The following is a 21000-nucleotide window of genomic DNA, read 5'->3' on the forward strand; positions in this document are numbered from 1 at the left end:
CTCCCAGCCCCAAGCTCCCCCCTCCCGGCATGAACCCCTGTCTGCCCCCCCCACCGCCATCTCCCGGCTCCTCCCCGCGGCTGGGCTCCCCACCCTGCTCTTCTCACACCCTCAGAGAGTCCCTCTCACAGGGGTTGTGTCTGCATCTGCATCATCTCTGCTGTTCTGAGTGGCAGGTCAAGACAGGCCCCCACGGTGGGTCCCTCTCCCCCCTGGGGGATCTGGGACCCCTCCCCGCCGTAGTACCTGACCCCAAGGGTGGAGTCACTTGCCCAACACAGACAGGCAGAGAGAAGCTGGGGGTGGGGGAGAAGGGGAATCTCGTGCCCTTCCCCTGCATCTCTGGTTGCAGACAGAGGAAGATTCTTCCCGAATGCAGTGCCTCTTCTGTTTGCTTTATTTTAGGCACCATGAAAAGCTGGGGGGGGGGTGTAGTTTGGCTCCGAACCCCCACAGGAGCTCGCCACCCCCAGCCCCAGAAGCCCCGAGATGATGCCAGAGACACAGACAGCGAACGGGAACTCAGGAGCATTTATTCCTGTACAAATCATTACAAAATCAAGTCGGGGAACTGGCGGGCCCCCCCACCCCACCCCAATGTGCAATGGTTCGCTGCAGACCTCCACATTCTCCCCTGGACCTCTCCCCGCTCCGCACCTCCTCCAGGAAGCACTCCAGTCTTCCCTTCCAGGTCCAGAAGAGCAGGGGAGACCCAAATTAAAGTGCCTGATAGGGAAGGGGGGGTGGGGGTAGGGGCGGGGGTAAAGACACTGCTCCAGGCCCCCTCGAGCCTTCCAGGCCCAGCACTCTGGGAGACCCTGGGAAGCCTCCAGCAGCAGACAGGGGCTGCATGAGACCCAGTTTCAGCCCCCAAGGCTCCTCCGGAGGCAGGAGGGAGCGGGATGGTAGCAGGAAGGGGGGCCTGGCTCTTTAAGAGCCAAACTAAAGGCTGAGAGGCTAAGATCAGAGCTAAAGGGTCTCTCCTTCCTGCCAGTTCCCCAAACCGGGGAAAGTGCGCAAAAAAAAAAGAAAAAAAAAAGATACCCTCATGTTTCTGGGTGGGAAGGAAGCTCCCGAGAGGGCGGACTGGACGCATCCAGTCTCAGGACTGACCCAAGGCAGCCGGTGAGGAGGGGGGAGGTCGGGGGGGGGGGGTCCACTGGACCCCCCCAGAGCAGGAAGGAGGTCCACGGGCTCAGGGAGCAGAACCAAGAGCCGGTCCCCAGCCCAGCCCGGAAAGGCAGAGCGGGATCCGGATACCTGCCTTCCCGCTGCCGGGCCCACCCCCACGATTTCACGTTCAGGTGCTGGGAAGTGAGGAGCGATGCTGCGTTCCCAGTTCCCGGGAAGACCCCCAGGTCCCAGCCCACGCACGGGAAGTGATTTGGGGGCCCACGGAGGGGCGCTGAACCCAAGGCCTCATGGGAAAAGTCGTGTCCTTAGCCTCGGATTCCTCAGAAATACCCTGATTCACTGTACTCAGACCCTGACTTAACGAGAATCACCCCGACACCCCTGATCGGCCACATCCAAGCCCAAATCCCTGATTGGCCACGAGACGCCCCGCAGGTGCTGATTGGCCGGAAGATAGCCGCCGCCCGGAGCCTGATTGGCCCGAGGGCCACCCGGGCCGGCCTTGATTGGCCCAGACGAGGCCGCGGGGGCGGGGCCGAGGGCCGCGTGCTTTCTCCGGGGCTGTGGTTTGGACCCCACTGGCCGGCAGCCTAGGTCCAGGACGGGTGGGAGAAGGTGATGCCGTAGAGCTGGGCCCAGGACGAGAAGACCCTCTTCTCGGTGATGAAGCGGTGGTGGTTCCCCTTGCGGCTGTGCTCGTTCTGGACGTAGGTGACGCACTCGTCGGGCCCTTTGGGCTCATAGTAGTGGTAGGGCATGCGCTGCAGGCGGGGCCGCTGGCTGGGGCAGAGGATGAGCCGTGAGCCGGGTCGCCCCCCACCCCGCCCCCCGCCCCGGCCGGACCCTGGCAATGCCTGCCCCTCCCTGGCCTTCGGTTTTCCCACCTGTAAAAAGGGGTGCAGGATGGACGAGTTTAAGACAAGACATTTGGGGCTGGAGCGATAGCACAGCGGGGAGGGCGTTTGCCTTGCATGCGGCCGACCCGGGTTCGATTCCCAGCATCCCACGGGGTCCCCCGAGCACCGCCAGGAGTGATTCCTGAGTGCATGAGCTAGAAGGAAGCCCTGTGCATGGCCAGGTGTGACCCCAAAAGCAAAAAAAATAAAAACACTTTTTTTTTCCTTAATAAACTGGAGCTTCACCCACCTCTTACTGCAAGTGAGCCCTAAGGCCTTTCACAAAAGGGCCCCTTGGTTATTTTCATCTCTGAAATGGCTGGAGTAATTAACTGTCGCTTAAGGTCGCAGTGAGGAGTAAAAGAGGTTAAATGCACCTGGGTAGCACTCGCTAAAGAACAGCTATTACCCAGGAGGCTTTTATAATAATAATAATAATAATAACAAAATAATAAAATAATAATAATAATAATAATAACAACGTTGGGGTTGGAGCGATAGCACAGCGGGTAGGGCATTTGCCTTGCACACGGCTGACCTGCCCAACCCAGTTTCGATTCTTTCGCCCCTCTCGGAGAGCCTGGCAAGCTACCAAGAGTATCTCGCCCACACAGCAAGCCTGGCAAGCTACCTGTGACTATTCGATATGCCAAAACACAGTAACAAGTGTCACGATGGAGACGTTACTGGGCCCGCTGGAGCAAATCGATGAACAACGGGAGGTCAGTGACAATAATAATAATAATAATAATAATAATAATAATAATAAACTCTGGCTAAATTTGGGGTGAAGGCCCCCAAGGCAGCTCTGAGTTGCCTGGATCTTTTTTTCTTTTCTTGTTCTTTTTTCGGTCATACCCAGCTGTGCTCAGGCGCCTTACTCCTGGCTCTGTGCTCTGGGATCACTCCTATGTGCCTGGGAGCGCAGATGGGGTGCTGGGGATTGAACCCAGCTCAGCCACATGCAAAGTAAGCGCCCTCCCCACTGTCCAGCCTAGGAGCCTAGATCTATGAACATCATGAAACAGGGGCTCCACCCCCACCCCCACCCAAGTCTCCAGCTCCATACTGAGGTCAGTGATTAGGTGCTGCTGGGGGGTGGGGGGAAGCTCACCTGCAGTAGTCGGGGGGGACCATGCCGTAGACATGCACGTGGTCACACAACTCCACCGCGATCACCATGGTGAACCAGCCCGTGCTCAGCCACGAATGGGACTTTTCCCTGGGGGCAGAGAGAGAGGGGCATGAGGAGAGGGCACAGAGGCGGGGCAGGGGGCAGGGCCAATCCAATCCACAAGGAGGCTCCCCAAACTCCTCCAGCACCCCTCCCCCCCAGCGGGGCCTTCCAACCACTTCCGATACCCAAGTCCAACTGGTCCAGATGGACAGAGATAGGGCTGTGGAGGCCGCACTTGGGAGGGAAAGGGGGAGGCCAGGCGGGCTAGAGATAAACTCCTGAGGAGACCAGTGACCCTGGGGCAGACAGGCTACGATCAGGACCACAGAGCATGCAGGAAGCAGCGCAAGCCAACTCCGAGGGGGCGTGGGGGGCTCATGAGAGAGGGGGGATGCTGGGGTCGAGTACAAGGCATGCAAGACTAGGCCAGAAAGCAGAGCCCCCCCCCACCACACGCGGGCCCCTCTGAGCACCCCACTGTGGCTGAGATGGGCTGCCTTGGTAAGACACCAGAATTTCACAGAGTGGGAAAAGGAACGTGGAACAGCTCATAGATTGTCTTTTATAGCAATGACATGTTGAACGAGACAGTTTTGGATAGATCTGGCGGAAGGTTTTCTTTGGAAAGTCGAAAATCAGGGCTGGAGAAATAGTATGGCAGGCAGGGCACGTGTCTCGCAGGCCCTGATCTGGGACCCCATAGGGTCCCTGAGCCCCACCAGGAGGGATCCCAAGCACCACTGTGATCCCTGAGCACAGGGCCAGGAGTAAGCCCTGAGCATCACTGGATGTGGCCCCCCCCCAAAAAAAAAGAAATCTAAAATCAGTTTCTTGGGGCTGGAGTGATAGCACAGCGGGTAGGGCGTTTGCCTTGCACGCAGTCAACCCGGGTTCGATTCCCAGCATCCCATATGGTCCCCTGAGCACTGCCAGGAGTGATTCCTGAGTGAAGAGCCAGGAGGAACCCCTGTGCATCACCGGGTGTGATCCCAAAAAGCAATAAACAAATAAAATCAGTTTCTTGTCAGACTAACAAAGACAAAAATGACTAACATCAAGAAAGGGGCCCCGGATGCGACTCGGTGATAGATTGCATGCCTTGCACATGTGAGGCCTTGAGTTCGATCCCAGCAACCCCTCATATTGCCACATGTGACCCCTGTCATCCCCACAGTGTTTGTGAAACCCCGGGGCCACGACCATAGAGAGGGGCTGGCATCACTGACCCCGAGAGAGAAAAAAGGAGAGACACTATGGACACGCACTCCCTTTAGACAAATGAACCGATTCTTTAAAGAACGACCAAAATTTAGTTAAGATGAAAGAGATGGCCTGAGTATCCTGTAACAGGGAAGTGAAGGGAATTCAGAGTTTGAAATAAAGCTTCCAAGGGGCCAGAGTCACAGTACAGCCGGGAGGGCACTTGCCTTGCATGCTGCCAACCCAGGTTTGATCCCCGGCATCCCATATGGTCCCCTAAAACACTGCCAGGAGAGATTCTTGAGCACAAAGCCAGGAGTTAACCCCTGAGCACTGCCAGGTGTGCCCCTCCCCCACAAAAAAAAGGAGTAAAAAAGAAAAGAAATAAAGAACTATCCAAGACTATATAGTATCACTGGCAAATTTTCCTTTTTTTTTTTTTTGCTTTTTGGGTCACACCCGATGATGATCAGGGGTTACTTCTTGGCTCATGCACTCAGGAATCACTCCTGGCGATGCTCAGGGGACCATATGGGATGCTGGGAATCGAACCCGGGCCGCCGTGTGCAAGGTAAATGCCCTACCTGCTATGCTATTGCTCCAGCCCCCCTCTACCAAACATTTAAAGCTAAAATACACTGGCGGCAGAGATAGCTCCATGGGCACAGGGAAGGATGCTTTGCAAGCAGGAGACCCGGGCTCAATCCCTGACACTTGCAAGGCTCCCCAAGCACGACTAGATGCAACCCCGTAACTAAAAATTCTACATTCAAAATCTACCAATTCTTGGGGGTTGGAGCAATAGCACAGCGGGTAGGGCATTTGCCTTGCACACAGCCGATCCGGGTTCGATTCCCAGCATCCCATATGGTGCCTGAGCACTGCCAGTGGTGATTCCTGAGTGCAGAGCCAGGAGGTAACCCTTGTGCATTGCCGGGTGTGACCCCAAAAGCAAAAAAAAAAAAAGAATTTATTCTTGGAATATGAAGCTGACTGATACCTAATTAATATAATCTATATATTAATAATTTTAAGAAACACTACTTAAATAAGGAAAGAAAAAAACATTTGATAGCGGCCAGAGCAATAGCACCACAGGTAGGGTGCTTGCTGACGTGGGTTCAATCTCCAGCACCCATGGGGTAGCCAGAGCCCACCGGAAGTGATCCCACGGGAAGTGATCCCCGAGTGCAGAGACAGGAGTAAGCCCTGAGTACAGACAGATATGACCCCAGAGTAAATAAACAAAAAATTTGTAATAAAATTTGACCTCTAGTGATAATAAACTCTTAATAAAATAGAGATGGGAACCCCTCACCCCAATAAAGGGCAGCTACAAAACCCACGGTGAAAGCCATATTCAGTGATGAAAGGCTGGCACTTCTTCCAATCCATCTCAGAACTGTATCAGAAGTCCTAGCTAATGCAATAAGGCAAGAAAAAGAAACATGGTATACGGAGAGAGAGTAGCACTATCCTCCTGTTGTTCATCAATTTGCTCCAGCGGGCACCAGTAACGTCTCCATTGTGAGACTTGTTGTTACTGTTTTTGGCATATCGAATATGCCACAGGGAGCTTGCCAGGCTCTGCCATGTGGGCAGGATACTCTTGGTAGCTTGCCGGGCTCTCTGAGAGGGATGGAGGAATCGAACCCGGGTTGTCCGCCTTACCCCCTGTGCTATCACAGATAGATAGTACCAGAAGAAATGTCTCTATCTTCATGTCCTCGTGACATGACCATCTGCAAGAAAATCACTAAGAAGCTACAAAAATCTTCTAGAATCAGTAAATAGGCTTGCCAGGATTCTAGGACACAAAACTCAGTCACACTTCTATAGCAGTAAATTTAGAACAACAAAAAAATTCTTTTTTTTTTTGCTTTTTGGGTCACACCCAGTGATGCACAGGGGTTACTCCTGGCTCTCCACTCAGGAATTCCTCCTAGTGGTGCTTGAGGGACCATATGGAATGCTAGGAATCGAACCCAGGTTGGCCACGTGCAAGGCAAACGTTCTACCCGTTGTGCTATCGCTCCAGCCCCAACAAAAATTTTTTAATACTATTTGCATACCCTTAAAATGTATAAATGTAATTAAATATTTATGGACTCTATATTGGACATACTGGGTCCAGTGAAATATCTTAAAATTAACCCTTTAAAATATTTTTGGAGCTAAAACCAGCTGTCCTCAGGTCTTACTCCTGGCTCTGTGTTCTGGGGTGATGCCTGGCAGGACTCAGGGGACAATTTGGGGTGCTTCAGATTGAATCAGGGTCAGCCACATGCAAGGCAAGCACCCTCCCTGTTGTACTATCACACCAGTCTTAAAATTAACCTAGTTTTTGTTTGTTGATTGTTTTGTGGGATCACGCTGCCAGTGCTCAGGGGCTATTTCTGATTTTTCTGTGCTCAGGAATGATCCCTGGTGGTGCTCAGGGGACCATATCCAGTTCCTGAGATCCAATCTGTGTCAACTACATGCAAGATAAACACCTTGCCTCCTGCATTATCTCTGCTCCCTCCATTTTTTGGGGTGTGGGTGGGGCACACCTGATGGTGTTCAGGGTTCACTTCTATCAGAGCCTGGAGGACCACATGGGGTGCCGAGGATTGAACCATCATCGGCTGAGCACAAGACAAACACTATTGTTCTCCACTCCTCTAGGGCAACACCCAGTAATGTTCAGGAGCAACTCCTGGCTCCATGCTCTGGGGTCGCTCCTAGTGGCCCTTGGGGGCCATGCGAGTGCTGGGCATGGAGCCTGGACTTCCTGCAGACAAAGCCCCACTCTAGTCTGTTGAGACATCTCTCTGCTCCCTCTTTTCCACTTTAATATTTTTTCTTTTGGATCACACCCAGCGAAGCACAGGGGTTCCTCCTGGTTCATGCACTCAGGAATTACTCCTGGCTGTGCTGGGGGGGAGACCATATGGGATGCTGGGAATCGAACCCAGGTCGGGCCGCGTGCAAGGCAAACACCCTCCCTGCTGTGCTGTCATTCCACTCCCTTTACTCTAATTTTTAAATTTTTTATTTATTTAATTTTTTATTTTTGGGTCACACCCGGTGATGCTCAGGGGTTCCTTCTGGTTCATGCACTCAGGAATTACTCCTGGCTGTGCTCGGGGGGACCATATGGGATGCAGGGAATCGAACCTGGGTCGGGCCGCGTGCAAGGCAAACACCCTCTCTGCTGTGCTATCACTCCACTCCCTTCACTCTATTTTTTAAATTTTTTCAGGCCACACCCACCAGTGCTCTGAGCTCCCTCCCAGGCTCTCTCTGTGCTCAGAGAGGACCATCCGGCCTGCTGGGAGTTGACCTGAGTTGCCTTTGTGCAAGACAAGTCGATGCTTTATCCCTGTATGAGCTCTCTGGACCTTTTTACTCTTTTTGTTTTTTTCTTTTGAGGCTGCACCTGGCATGCTCAGGGCTTACTCCTGGTGTGGCATCTGAGACTGAACCTGGGCCCCCAGTGTGCAGGACAACCCCCTTCCCCGCTGTACTACCTAGCTTTTCAGGGGGGGGTTTAGGGGAGAGCCAAGCATGTTGGGAGTGATGTGTCGTGAGAACTGTGTGTGGAAGCAAGACAATGCTGAAAAGCCGGCCCTGAACCGGAAGCCGCTCCCAGGGTCCCTCCCTGGAAGATGCTGGGGCATCTCGGAGCAGAGCGTGCTGGGAGCCCCTGTGCCCCCCGCCCCAGGCCTGCTGGGAGGAAGGAAGTCAAGCTGGAGCCTTGCCATGCATGCTGGAAGCATGGCCCCGGGTCACCTGCCCGGACCCCAGAGCCGGGCATGCGAGGTGTGTCATGCAAGGTGTGTCATGCGCAGGGGGGGCCCCAGGGCTGGCCCGAGGTGCAGGCAGGAGGCCGGTACCTGTCCTTGCCCGTCTCACCCCGGAAGAGGTCGTCAAACTGGCGCATGCGGCCGGGAGAGACGGCGTAGGCCTCCAGGCTGGGGAACAGCAGGCCGGCCCGCTGGATGACCCGCACCAGGCTGCCCTGCGGCTTCTGCATCTTGTTGGGGGGGCCCCAGAAGATGAACACGGTTTCCGGGGTCCGGTTCACAAACTCCTGGGGCCTCCGCAGCACGCGGAAGATGCTGGAATGGGCCACCACGCGGAAGGTGGTCTTGTTGCCCACGTCGGCGGAGTAGCCGCTGGTGGGCGCGTCGTTCATGCGGATGGTGCACTCGGCTCGCTCGATCTCGGCGCCCAGCTTGGTGCCCAGCAGGTGGCTGGAGCTGGTGACGATCACACATTGGTGGCACCGTGAGGGCAGCGTCTGCGGGGAAGGGGGCAAGGAAAGACAGCACTGTCACAGTCACTCAGGGCCAGCTCCCCCCATGCCCAGGACCCCTGGAGGCAGGGGTTATCATGCCCCGTAGGGACAGGGCAGCTGGAGCCCTTCACAACGGTCACCAATTTTATTGGGGGGGGGGGAAGCACTCGGGGTGGTGCCCAGCACTTATTCCTGCTCTGCACTCCAGAATCACTCCAGCAGGCGCTGGACCATATGGGGTGCCCAGCATCGAACCCAGGTCGGCAGTGTGCAAGACAAGTGTCTTACCCACTGTACTGTCGGGCTGGTCCCTCATCACGTTTCTTGTGAGCTGGCTAACGGCCCACCAAACATCGGGATCGGGTAGACTGACTGAACAAGTCAAAGTAATGCCCAAGTTGGAAGGCCAGACGGATAGCACAGTGGGCAGGGCACTTGCCTTGCAGGTGATGGACCCAGGATCAATCCCCACAACACAACACATATGGTCCCCTGAGCACTGTCACAAGTAATCCCTGAGCACAGCCAGGTGAATGCCAAAAAGACAAGACAAGGCAAAACAAAACAAAACAAATCAGGCCCACAGTGGGCCTTTGCCTTGTATGCGGCTAACCCAGCTTTGATTTCCAGCATCCAATATGGTCCCCAAGCACTGTCAGGAGTAACCCCTACGCACCACCAGGTAAGGCCCCCAAACAAAACAAACCCCAAAACAAATAAAACAAACCCAAAATAATGCCAGGTGGAGCTGGGGAAGTGGCCCACGGGTAGATCCTTGCATTGGAGCCCTTAGTTTTCCAGGGACCTGCAATCTTCATAATACCTTGCATAGCTCTAAGTTTATTATGTATTTATTTATTTATTTATTTATTGCTTTTTGGGTCACACCCAGCGATGCTCAGGGGTTACTCCTGGCTCATGCACTCAGGAATCGCTCCTGGCGGTGCTCGGGGTTCATATGGTTCATATGGGATGCTGGGGATCGAACCTGTGTCAGCTATGTTGGCTGCGTGCAAGGCAAACGCCCTACCTGCTGTGCTATTGCTCCAGCCCCTAAATTTATTATTTTAGATGCAAGCTCTTTTACTGGCTATGGTTCAGAGACTCATAAATAAATCTCGAGAGAGATCAGCAAGATACAGAGATTCCTCTGTACCCCATGCAAGGCTGAGTGGTCTGGGGCACCCCCGAGGGGTGTGGGTGAACCGAGCACCGGCCCAAACAGAGCCCCGGCAACCGAAAACCTCCACGCTCCATAGTGCTGCCATGCTCCAGGCCGGACTCCACTGCTCAGGACTAGCCTCATCCAGAGATTAATCTGTTGAAAATACAGTTGTGCAGGTTCTGTGACTGAAATCTCCAGGCTTCTGCAAAGTTGGGGCTGGGCTACCTCCCCCATCTTCCTGTACTTTTAGATGCCATGGCAGTCACACACATGCCCTCAAATGCCACCCAGTTAAAAATTTAACTCCAGCGGTATCAGTTTATTAAAAATTTTGGACTTGGGGCTGGAGCAATAGCACAGCAGGTAGGGCATTTGCCTTGCATGCGGCTGAGCCGGGTTCGATTCCCAGCGTCCCATATGGTCCCCTGAGCACCGCCAGGGGTAATTCGTGAGTGCAGAGCCAGGAGTAACCCCTGTGCATTGCCAGGTGTGACCCAAAAAGCAAAAAATAAATTAAAAAAATATAATAAAAGCTTACCTTAAAAAAAATAAATAAATAAAAATTTTGGACTTCCTGGAGTGACATCTCAAACTCTACAACACTGATAAGCCAGGAGTAGCCCACCAGCTTGGATGGGATGTAACATATAGAAGGCATCCAATCTCAATTAACAAAATACCAACACAGAGGCTTAACCTGTAATAATATCTTAGTAATTGCTTATGCAAGGGCTTAATAGCTCCACGGTGAGATACACAATCTTCACTTTCTTCTGAGAAAACATTTTTTATCATTCTTGCTCTGCCACAGTGGCAAGGTGGGATGGGGGGGATGGGTGTGGGAGGGCTACTGGGATCCATGGTGGTGGAAAAGGGGCACTGGTGGAGGGATGGGTATTTCATCATTGTATAATCGAAACCCAAGCACAAAAATCTGTAAATCTACAACTGTGCCTCATGGTGTTTCACTAATAAAAATTAAAATAAAAATTGATCATTCTTTTAGCATATTATAACAAGGAATATGAAATAAATAATTGAGGGCCTGCTATGTGGGCAGGCATAAGGGGTGGTTGGGAAAATTGGAGATAGTGGTGGGAAGCAATCACTATGGAATTGGTACTGGAATATTGATTCACGACGAATCACGAATCATGACCATCCTGTTATTCGTCGATTGCCTCGAGCAGGCCCCAGTAACGTCTCCTTCATCCTAGCCCTGAGATTATATTCAAGGCTCTTTAGGAGAATGAGACCCATCATGTTACTGGTATTTGGCATATTGGGTACGCCACGGGGAGTTTGCCAGGCTCTGCCATGTGGGCAGGCTACATTCGATAGCCTGCCAGTTTGTCCAAAGTAGGAATGAGATAATAAGATGTCATATAAGCATTCACGGCCGCGCAGTTCCGGGAGCTGGGTTTTATAGTCTCTGGGTCTTGGCCGTTGATGGGATTACACGGCGCCAGGGGGCCAGTTGGTGGGTGTGACCCCTGCCTACTGGAATTCGGAGGATCTGGGTGGAGGATGCTCAGTCCCGATCCGAGTAGGCTTGGAGATCTCAGCCCCGGGACCCGCTTGCCTTTTGTTCCTCTGCCGGTACCTTCAGGTGTGCGGAGAGTGGTCTCAGCATGGTGGTGGCTGGTCCTGGAGGTCTTCGGGGTCACACCCACCAACTGGGCCCCTGGCGCTGTGTAATCCCATCAGCGGCCAAGACTCAGAGACTATAAAAACCAGCTCCCGGAAGAGAACAGTGCAGTCTCCTGCCCCCTCGCCTGGCTGTCCTCGCCGGGGCCCCTTGGAGGGGAGCGGGTTGAGCTTTCCGCCCTGCCCCGACCAGGGCTCCAGAATATTGATTATCTATAACAAATAATCATGAAAAACTTTGTAAACCACAGTGTTTATATAAGGTGTAATATAAAAATAAAGGGCTGGAGCGATAGCACAGTGGTTAGGGCGCTTGCCTTACATGCAGCCGACCCAGGCTGATCCTGGTTCGATTCCTCTGTCCCTCTCGGAGAGCCTGGCAAGCTACCAATCGTATTGCACTTGCACGGCAAAGCCTGGCAAGCTAACCGTGACGTATTCGATATGCCAAAAACAGTAACAAGTCTCACAATGGAGAGGTTACTGGTGCCCGCTTGAGCAAATCGATGAACAACAGGAGGACAGTGCTATAGTGCTATGAAAATAAAATTTTTTATTTTCAGGTTTATTGGGGGCTGGAGTGATAGCACAGCGGGTAGGGTGTTTGCCTTGCACGTAGCTAACCTGGGTTCGATTCCCAGCATCCCATATGGTCCCCCGAGCACCGCCAGGAGTAAGTCCTGAGTGCATGAGCCAGGAGTAACCCCTGTGCATCGCCGGGTGTGACCCAAAAAGCAAAAAAAAAAAAAAAAAGGTTTATTATTTTAAAACGTGTGAGGGCCAGAAAGAAAGGACAATGGGTAGGGTACTTGCTTTTGCACATGGCTGACCGGCGTTCAATACCCAGCATCCTATATGATCCCTAAGCATCGCCAGGAGTTAATTCCTGAATGTAGAGGCAGAAGGAATACCTGAGCATCGCTGAGTGTGACCAAAAAAAAAAAAAATCACTGTATTTGTGCTGGGAGATGGCTCAAAGGGTTGTAGCACAAAGCAAAAAATTAATAGGTGGCCCAGAGCAATAGTACAGTGGGTAGGCTGCTTGCCTTGTATGTGGCCAACTCAGGTTCGATCCTTGACATTCCAGATGGTCCCCAGAGCACTACCAGGAGTAATTCCTGAGGGCCGAGCCAGGACTAGCCACGGGGCATAGTCAGATGTGGCCCCCAAACCAAAAATAAATAAATAAATAAATAAATAAAGCAATAATGACAGGGAGCAATAGTAAAGTGGGCAGGGTACTTGCCTTGCACAAGGCCCACCCAGGTTTGGTCCCCAGCTTCCCAGACAGCCCCCCAAGTCCCTTAAGGAATGAGCACCATTGGGTGTGGTCCCCAAACAAAAAACAACAACCAAAACATGTCAGGAAGTGTGCAGAGAGGAGGACGGGGCTGGCTTTGCACCAACGGGGGTGGCCTGCTGGGCGTGGCCCAGAAACACAGACCAAAAACTCGGGGGAGCTGAGAGATAGCACAGTGGGGGGGGGGGTGGGCATGTGCTTTACTCATGGCCCACCTGGGTTCCATCCTCAGTATCCCAGAGGGTCACCACCACATGCGTCCTGACCACCACGGGTGTCCTGAGTGCACTCAGGAGTAACCCCTGAGCACTGCCAGGTGTGACCCCTCCCCCAAGATCCATATAAGAAAAATGGGTGGGCTCTGGGAAAGCCGTGAGGGTCAGGCAGGGCCTCTCTGAGCTAAGCAGGAACCCCACGGAGAAGAGCTGGAGGCTGGAGGAGCAGGGTGGCGGGGGGGGGGGGGGGGAGGAGATGGGTGCAGGGTGCTGTGGGCCAAACAGGCAGGGATGCTCATCTCGTGGGGTCTGAACCCCAGAGCCCCAAACTCAGCCCAGCTCCCCAAAGAGGGGATACTCCCCCACACACCTGTGACATTTCCACAGCATCCATGAGCACATCAGTAGGGACCAGGGCAGAAGGCTCTCTGAGTATTTCTGTGCCGCTAGGACTAATTTTTTTTTTGGGGGGGGGGGCGGGGGGAGTCTGCGTTCTGCTATGGAATTCTCGCGCAGCCAGTGCCAAGCTTTGAAGCCACCTCCACCAGGCAGCCTTCCTGAGCTGCCAACATATCCCGGGTGCCTGCACTGTCGCTTTTCTGGGTACTACTCAGACAGGCCGAGAGACCCAGCTCCACTTCCTTCCCTCTCGGTCACCCCCAAACTCTTCCACGTTCTCCCAGGGTGCACTGTTTTCAATTTCTCTCTTGAGTCCCCCTGGGGGACGGGGTCTACACGCCCGCTAATGGGCTTGGTGGGCGACAGCTGGAGCCCTGCACCCAACATCTTTGTGTTTGTAAAGAGCCTGATAGAACTGGACCAATAGGGGAGGGCGTTTGCCTTGCATGCGGCCGGCCCGGGTTCGATTCCCAGCATCCCATATGGTTCTCCGAGCACCGCCAGGAGTAATTCCTGAGTGCAGAGCCAGGAGGAACCCCTGTGCATCGTCAGGTGTGACCCAAAAAGAAAAAACAAACTACTGCTGGGATTGCAAAAGGGAGTTTGGGGGGCCAGAGGAATAGCACAGCGGGTAGGGCATTTGCCTTGCACGTGGCCAAGCCGGGTTCGATTCCCAGCATCCCATATGGTCCCCTGAGCACTGGCAGCAGTAATTCCTGAGTGTAAAACCAGAAATAACCCCCGAGCATTGCCGGATGTGACCCAAAATGCAAAAAAAAAACAAAAAAAACAAAAAAAAACTGGGTGGGCAGTGTCACCCTCAAGCTGATAATGCCCCCTGGCCCCAGGGAGGACAATTCGGGCTTAGCGGGCCACCAGAATCCCAGCGATACATACTGAGTCTCAGAGTTCCCACGGCGAGCAGGAGCCTCACCCCAACTTCTGGTCTCTACAAACGGCAACTCAGACCAGAGCGACAGGACAGCGGGTACAGTGCTCGCCTTGCATGCAGCTGATATGGGTTCGCTCACTCCCTGGCATCTCATACGGTCCCTGAGACCCACCAGGAGACCCACCTGAGCCCAGACCAGGAGTAAGTCCTGAGCACCGCCAGGATGGCCCCCAAACAAGCTGCGAGGCAGAAGGAATGGGGCAATGCGTTAGCTCCTCCTCTTTCCTGCTGTGTGGACTTTCACCGGTGTCTCCACCTCTCTGGGACCCCAACTCCTCCTCTCTTCATGGGAGATAGCACGTCCTAGAGTGCCCCATTTTTACCCGGCAAGGGGCAACTATTATCCTGACTGAGTTTTTGTGAGGAACCCTGTGTGAACCGCCCCCGGCAGAGAGAGAGATCAGGGAAAACCAGAAGTACCTTTCCAGAGGGATTCTGACCCAAAGACACCAGGAAAGGAGCACAGAGCACGGGCCCTTGGGTACACCCAAGACTCAGAGAAGAGGAGACACTTGTCCCAGGTCACACAGCAAACAAGGAGCGGAAGTACTAGGAGTTGGGGCCAGAGTGATGCACAGTGGGGAGGGTGCTTGCCTTGCAGGCGGCAGACGCAGCTTCAGTCGCCGGCACCCCAAATGGTTCCCTGAGCACCTCAAGGAATGATCCTCAAGTGCAGAGCCGGCAAGCCCTGAGCACCAACGGGTAAGACGCAAACAAAACAAAACAAAACAAGTACTAGGAGCCAAAGCCTGGGCTCCTGGGGTCTATACCTTCAGGAAGGATGGACGCGGGGCCAGAGTGATAGTGCACTCGGGAGGGTGCCTGCCTTGCGCGTGAGCGACCCGGGTTCGATCCCCAGCATCCCATATGGTCCCACTTCCCACCAAGAGTAATTCCTGAGTGCAGAGGCAGGAGTAAACCCTGAGCATTGCCGGGTATGACCCAAAATTCAAGGAAGGAAGGAAGGAAGGAAGGAAGGGGAAGGGAAGGGGGGAAGGAGGGAAGGAGGGAAGAAGGAAGAAGGAAAGGAAGGAGGAAAGGAGGAAGGAGGGAAGGAGGAAAGGAAGGAAGGAGGAAAGGAAGGAAGGAGGAAAGGAAGGAAGGAGGGAAGGAAGAAGGGAAAGAGGGGAGGAGGGAAGGAGGGAGGGAAGGAGGGAAGGAAGGAGGGAGGGAGGGAAGGAGGGAAGGAAGGAAGGAAGGAGGGAAGGAGGGAAGGAGGGAGGGAAGGAAGAAAGGAGGAAGGAGGAAAGGAGGGAAGGAGGAAGAAGGAAAGGAAGAAGGAAGGAGAGAAGGAGGGAGGGAAGGAAGGAGGAAGGAGGAAAGGAAGGAGGGAAGGAGGGAAGGAAGGTAAGAAGGAAGGAGGAAGGTGGAAAGGAGGGAAGGAGGGAAGGAAGGACGGGAGCAGCTGAAGGAGGCCCAGCCAGCCCCCAAACAACCGCCGTGCCCCTACCTTATTGCCAAGAATAGGCACGTAGCCGTCACTGATGTGCCACTTCTTGAGATTGAAGGGCCGGCGGCCGTGGCCTCGCAGGGGGCCGTAGTGGAAGACCTCATTGGCACTGTTGGAGCTGTAGAGGATGAGGATGGTGACGAGGGCAAAGAGGACCACGAACAGTGCTGACCGCTGCTCCTGGAGAGGGGAGAGGCCGTGAGGGCCCAGCCGTCGCAGGTGCGACCCCCCCCACGCCTCCCTGCCCCTAATGCCTGTGCTCAGTTACATTTGGGGTCCCACCTCCTCCAGGGAGGCCTCCTCTCATTCCAACCGTCCCCTCCTCCGGGGCGATCGTGAGCTCTGAGGCTGGGCACAGGGTCAGCCGGGGGCTCCACTCAAACCATCCCCGGAGCCCTGGGGCTTCTCTGGGTTAATGTGCGGGTCGGCCCCGGCGGCTGGGGCCCCTGCGGGGTGCGGGGCATGGATCCGGGCCTTGTCCTTAGGTCCAGGGCACCCTGTTCGCCCGTGTCCTGCAAATGGATCTGAGTCTGGCCCTGGGTTTCTTTGCCAAACAATTTGGCGACGCTTTGTCAGTAGAGGGCGCTGGAGAGCGGCTGCTGGAGCCGGGCCCACCCACGGGAGGCGGGATTCCCAGAGTGGGGGTGGGGGGGCCCAAAGGGTCCCCTGCACCCTGCAGCTTTTTGTATGGTTTTGTTTTGCGTTTGAGCCACAGCTGGCGGTGCTCAGGATTCACGCCTGGCTCTGCACTCAAGAATGACGCGTGCCGGTCCGGGGGACCAGATGGGATGCTGGGCCCCTGGCGGTTGGCCACGTGCAAGGCCAGCGCCCGCCTGCCCACCCTCCCCGTGTCCTATGGCTCGGGCCCTTCCTGCAGTTTCTGCCCCCTCCCACCTCTGCAGCCTGGCCCCTGCTGTGAGCGTGTCATCTCTGGCGTCAACCCACAGCACCCAGCAAGCTGCACAGCACCCAGGGGCCCCGTGGAGCCGGGACCTCAGCTCTCCGAGTGGGGAGTCCCTGATGCAGCCTATTTCTGTCCTGCTCAGAGCTCCTCTCCCTCAGTCCTGCCTACGCCTCAGTAATTATTCATGGTCCACTTTCCCCCGCCCAGTTCCTGCAGGATTTCTCTGTTCCACTGCGCCCAGACACACACCACACACACAGCCCCGACCACCACCTTCAGGCTCAGCCCAGGATACTGGGAAGCGCTGGGGGAAAGCAGGGGTGAATGGATAGGGGGGACCCTCAGTGCCCCCTGAAATGGTGCTCATTCCCAACTTCTCTCTCCCCCTCAGCCTCCCGCTCCCGGCCAGCTCCCGGTCCCCCCTGCACCCCACAACACTCCAGTCACCCTTCCACAGTCCTTTCCTGAAGACGGCCAGGCCGGGGAGGCCAGTGAGGGACAGAGCCCAGAGTGGCCACAGCTGTACCCGCCGCCCCACCATGCACAATGGGGCCCTCCCAGGTCCCCATGGCCACTGGGCAGTAAGGAGGGGGGACTTCCGATGGCCTGGGCCTGAGTCCCACAGCCGGATTCAGAGGTGGCCACGGGGCCAAGTTGGAAGGACTTACTTTGTTGCTACTCATCTCTCTGCGGCATCTGCTGTGGGGCAGGGGCCGGTGTCCTGCAAGTGGCCCGGGGGACACGGAGGAGGGGTCACTCCTGCAAGTCACAGAACAGATGAAAGGATCATGTCCTGACACCTCCACCGGGGCTGGCATCCTCCACATACCCCACTCAATCCTCCTGCCCACCCAGGACGTTTTATTTCCGGTGGTGGTGGGGGGGGGGTTGAGCCATACCCAGCAGTGCTCAGAGCTGACTCCTGGCTCTGAGGGAAGCTCGCGGGGGTGCTCGAGGGACCTTTATTTGGTACTGGGGTTCCAAGCAGGGATGGCCACATGCAAGAAAAGCGCTCGACCCACTGCGCGCGCTCTCTCTCTGGTCCCTCCATGCATGGTGTTTAGTCTCAGACCGAGAGCAGGAAGAGGAGGAATCCACGAAACCACACAGCCAGGCGGCAGCACTGCCGTGATCTCTCCCCACAGCCACCCCTCTCCCTCCGCCGCTCCTGGGGGACACCCTAGCAGCCCACGGAGCTGAAGCTGGCTCCTCGGTGGGGGAGCAGAGGGAGCAACATTCACACCCCCAACTTTATTTTCGGCTTTTCGGTCACATCCAGCAGCGATGTGACTGCCCACAAATCAGCAATAGCCCAGCAGGTAAGGCGTTTGTTTGCCTTGCACGTGGCTGACCCGGGTTCGATCCCCGGCATCCCATAGGGTCCCTCCCCAAGCACTGCCAGGAGTGATTCCTGAGTGCAAAGCCAGGAGTAATCCCCTGAGCATTGCTGGGTGTGACCCAAAAAGGAAAAAAAAAAGTCACTCCTGGCCATGCTCAGGGGACCGGATGGGCTACTGAGGATTTAACTCGGGTTGGCCGTGTGCAGGACAAACCCCCCTCCCCCACTGCTGGACTCCCTCTCCATACATGCTCGACGTTAAGACCTGTCTTCCGTCCCTGCTCTTAGGTCCCTGCAGTGAAACAGTCTCCTTGGGCCCCAAACTTCTGCCCCCGCACCCAGACTGTGCATGTCTGCCCCCACACCGACACATCCTGCCCATCCCCACCCCTCTCCCACGGGGGTGGGAGAACTCCCCCTGCGGGGTTCCGGAGGCCAGGCTGCCTCTTCTGCGGGGTGGGGGTGGGGGGGCAGCCAGCTCAGCTTCTCCTGAGCCTGGGGGGAGTCCGGGGGTGGCGGGAGGATGCACCCGTTGGTGCTGCAGAATCGCTCCATTCAGGAACAGATCTCGGTGCGAACTAAAGGCACCTGCGCACGCGTGGTCCTGGGGCTGGCAGCACAGCGCTGCGGCTCTCCAAGCGTGGAACTGGGGGGCACCCTGGATAGACCCTCCTCTTTGCCCCAGCCCCCCCAGGAGGTCAGACAAAGCTGGGTCTGCTCTTCCCCAGAATCCTCCTCCTCCTCCTCCTCCTGTTCTTGTTAAAACCAGCGCCTCTCTGGGGCCTCAGTTTCCCCACCTGTCAAAAGGGAGCAAGTACTTGGGTCCAACCACTTCCGGAAGATTCGAGAGCACAGAGAACTGAGGGTGGAGTGGACGGGGCAGAGGGAGAAACTGGGGTTCTAGGTCGCGGCAGGGGCCTGTGAGCGCAGCCCAGCTCCGGCCCTGACCTACAGGTTGTTTACTCAGCCAGTGACACAGGGCACAGGCCCCAGGGCCGCCGGGGGCACCCCCACCCCCACCCGCTCGCCGCTCCCGATTGGCCAGACCCCGGGCCTGGCGCGTCCTCCCCAGCTGGGCTTCAGGTTTCTCCCTGGGCCTGGCCCCGAGGAGGCCCGGGGCGCTCACCACGTCCTCGGCTGGAGAAACCGAGGCTCACCCCAAGGGAAGCGTGGCTAACTCGTCCTTGGGCTCAGATCCCCGACTCCGGTGCTCCCCCCACTGTCCGACCTTTGCCTGAGCCGCCCCCCGCCCCCCCAGTGGTCAGCCCAGCACCGTTCTGCTCTGAGCGGCCCGGTGATGTCAGTGACAGCATCCCGCGTGCGTGCGTAATCCCGGCTCCAGCACTTACTGGGTGAGGGGCCTCGGGAGAGCCATGGGACCTCGCTGAGCCTCAGCCTCCACATCTGAGAAACGGGAACACGCGTGGGTCACTCGCCGGCCCGCTGGACCCGCCTGCGGGACCCGGCGCTCCTGGGGTTATCCATCGCCTTGCCGGAGTCCCCGCCGCCCCCACACTGACCGGTAAACGTCCCGGTTCCCGCAAACCCCGGTGCCAAGCGGCGCGTCCGTGCCAGGCGCGCGCCTTCCCGGCCAGGCGGCCGCGCGGAGGGGCTGCAAACGCCCCCCACCTCCCGACCCCGACGAGGAGGAAGAGGAGGAGGGGGAGGAGGCCGAGGGTCAGGGTGGCCGAGCGCCGGGCACAGGCAACTCCCGGGGCGTGGGGGTGGGCGCCGCAGCCCCGCGGGGCGAGCCCCCTGCCTCCCCGTGGGGGCGACTCGCCGGGGGGCCGGGGCGCAGGGCCCGGGCCGGAGCGTGGCCCCCCGCGCCCAGGCGGCGGTGCAGGAGGGCCGAGCGCCCGGGCTCCGGCGGGGACACCCCCACCCTGCGCCCCGTTTGGGGGGTCTCCGCCTCCCCGAACCCAAAGAGCGCTCCCGCAGGGCTGGGGTGCCCCCTCCCCAACGACGCGTGGGAGGAGGGTTCCGGGGAGCACGGCCGGGGGGCTCCCCGTTCCGAGGCGGGGTTCGCGGGCGGCGGGCGGGGGCCAGGCTGGCCGAGACCCCCGCCCCTCTCGACTCCCGCTCGCCGGGGTCCCGCGCCCCTCCCCGGGGCGGCTAACGGGCCGCGGGTCCCTGCGCTCCAACGGCGCGGCCGGAGGCCCCGCGGCGCGTGGGGCGCGCGGGCAGCGGCCTCGGGGGTCTCCCGCGGCCAGCCCCGTCCCCGGGGGTCCCGCGCGGCCAGCCCCCTCCCCAGGGGGGTCCCCCGCATCCCGCCCCGCGCAGTCCCGGCGCGCTCCCCCGGGGTGCAGGCCGGGCCCCCCGCGCCCGCCCCCCGCCCCCCGCGCGGCGTCGGCTCACCTCCCCCGGGGAGCGCCCGGCCCCCCGCGGCCCCCGAGCCCCCTCACATGGCGCCGGGAGCCGCGAGCCGGGGTCCGAGCCGCTCCGGCCGCCCAGGCCCCGCCGCAGCCCCGGCCCGCGGGGTCCTAGCGCCGCCGCGCGGCTGCCCGGGGCCTGGGAGGCGGCCCCCGGCTAGCTCCGCCCCGGGGCGGTGCTGGGAGGGAAGGGTGCGGGGTGGGCTCGCAAGACCCCGCACCCCACCACCACCACCACCACCGGAGCCGCCAGCTGACTCCCGGCAACGCTCAGTGACGGCGGAGAGAGCAGCAGCCTTCCCAAGACCGGATGGAGCCCACTTCTCTCTGGGGTGCTGACCACGACCAGGACGGGGACACTGAGTCCGGCGCATCCCGCGATTTGAGCTCAGTCGAATTGCACCCTGACCTTCCCCGCCCCGGGTAAACTCGGATTCTGCCTGGGCTTCGCTTCCGGCGCCCACCAGCTGCAGAAAGACCTCAGTGCGGCTTTGGAAGGCTTCAAGGTACTAGGGTAGGGCCGGCCAGGGAGCTGACTCGGTTGCATGTTCCAGCCCCCACCCCACCCCAC

The 21000-nt window shown here is 57.3% G+C and overlaps 1 protein-coding gene across 3 annotated transcripts; it reads right to left on the reverse strand.

Moving 5' to 3' along the window:
• Window positions 1-510: 510 nt before the first annotated feature.
• ST6GALNAC6 (ST6 N-acetylgalactosaminide alpha-2,6-sialyltransferase 6) lies at window positions 511-20568 on the reverse strand. 3 transcript variants are annotated; one of them, XM_056108805.1, is made up of 7 exons: window positions 20416-20568; window positions 19410-19464; window positions 17390-17480; window positions 15818-15997; window positions 8286-8692; window positions 3145-3252; window positions 511-1910 (listed from the first exon to the last, which is right to left on the reverse strand). In XM_056108805.1, exons 2-7 carry the CDS (start codon window positions 19433-19435, stop codon window positions 1502-1504), a joined length of 1221 nt encoding a protein of 406 aa, XP_055964780.1. In that variant the 5' UTR covers window positions 19436-19464; window positions 20416-20568; the 3' UTR covers window positions 511-1501. The 3 variants fall into 3 exon arrangements, with proteins under 3 accessions (XP_055964780.1, XP_055964781.1, XP_055964782.1); XM_056108807.1 differs by having other exon boundaries at window positions 1653-1914; window positions 20416-20567; XM_056108806.1 differs by lacking the exons at window positions 19410-19464; window positions 20416-20568 and adding an exon at window positions 19289-19302.
• Between the last annotated feature and the right edge of the window lie 432 nt (window positions 20569-21000).

This window comes from Sorex fumeus, unplaced genomic scaffold, assembly GCF_029834395.1.
Source record: "Sorex fumeus unplaced genomic scaffold, SorFum_2.1 ptg000233l, whole genome shotgun sequence".
NCBI lineage: Eukaryota > Metazoa > Chordata > Mammalia > Eulipotyphla > Soricidae > Sorex > Sorex fumeus.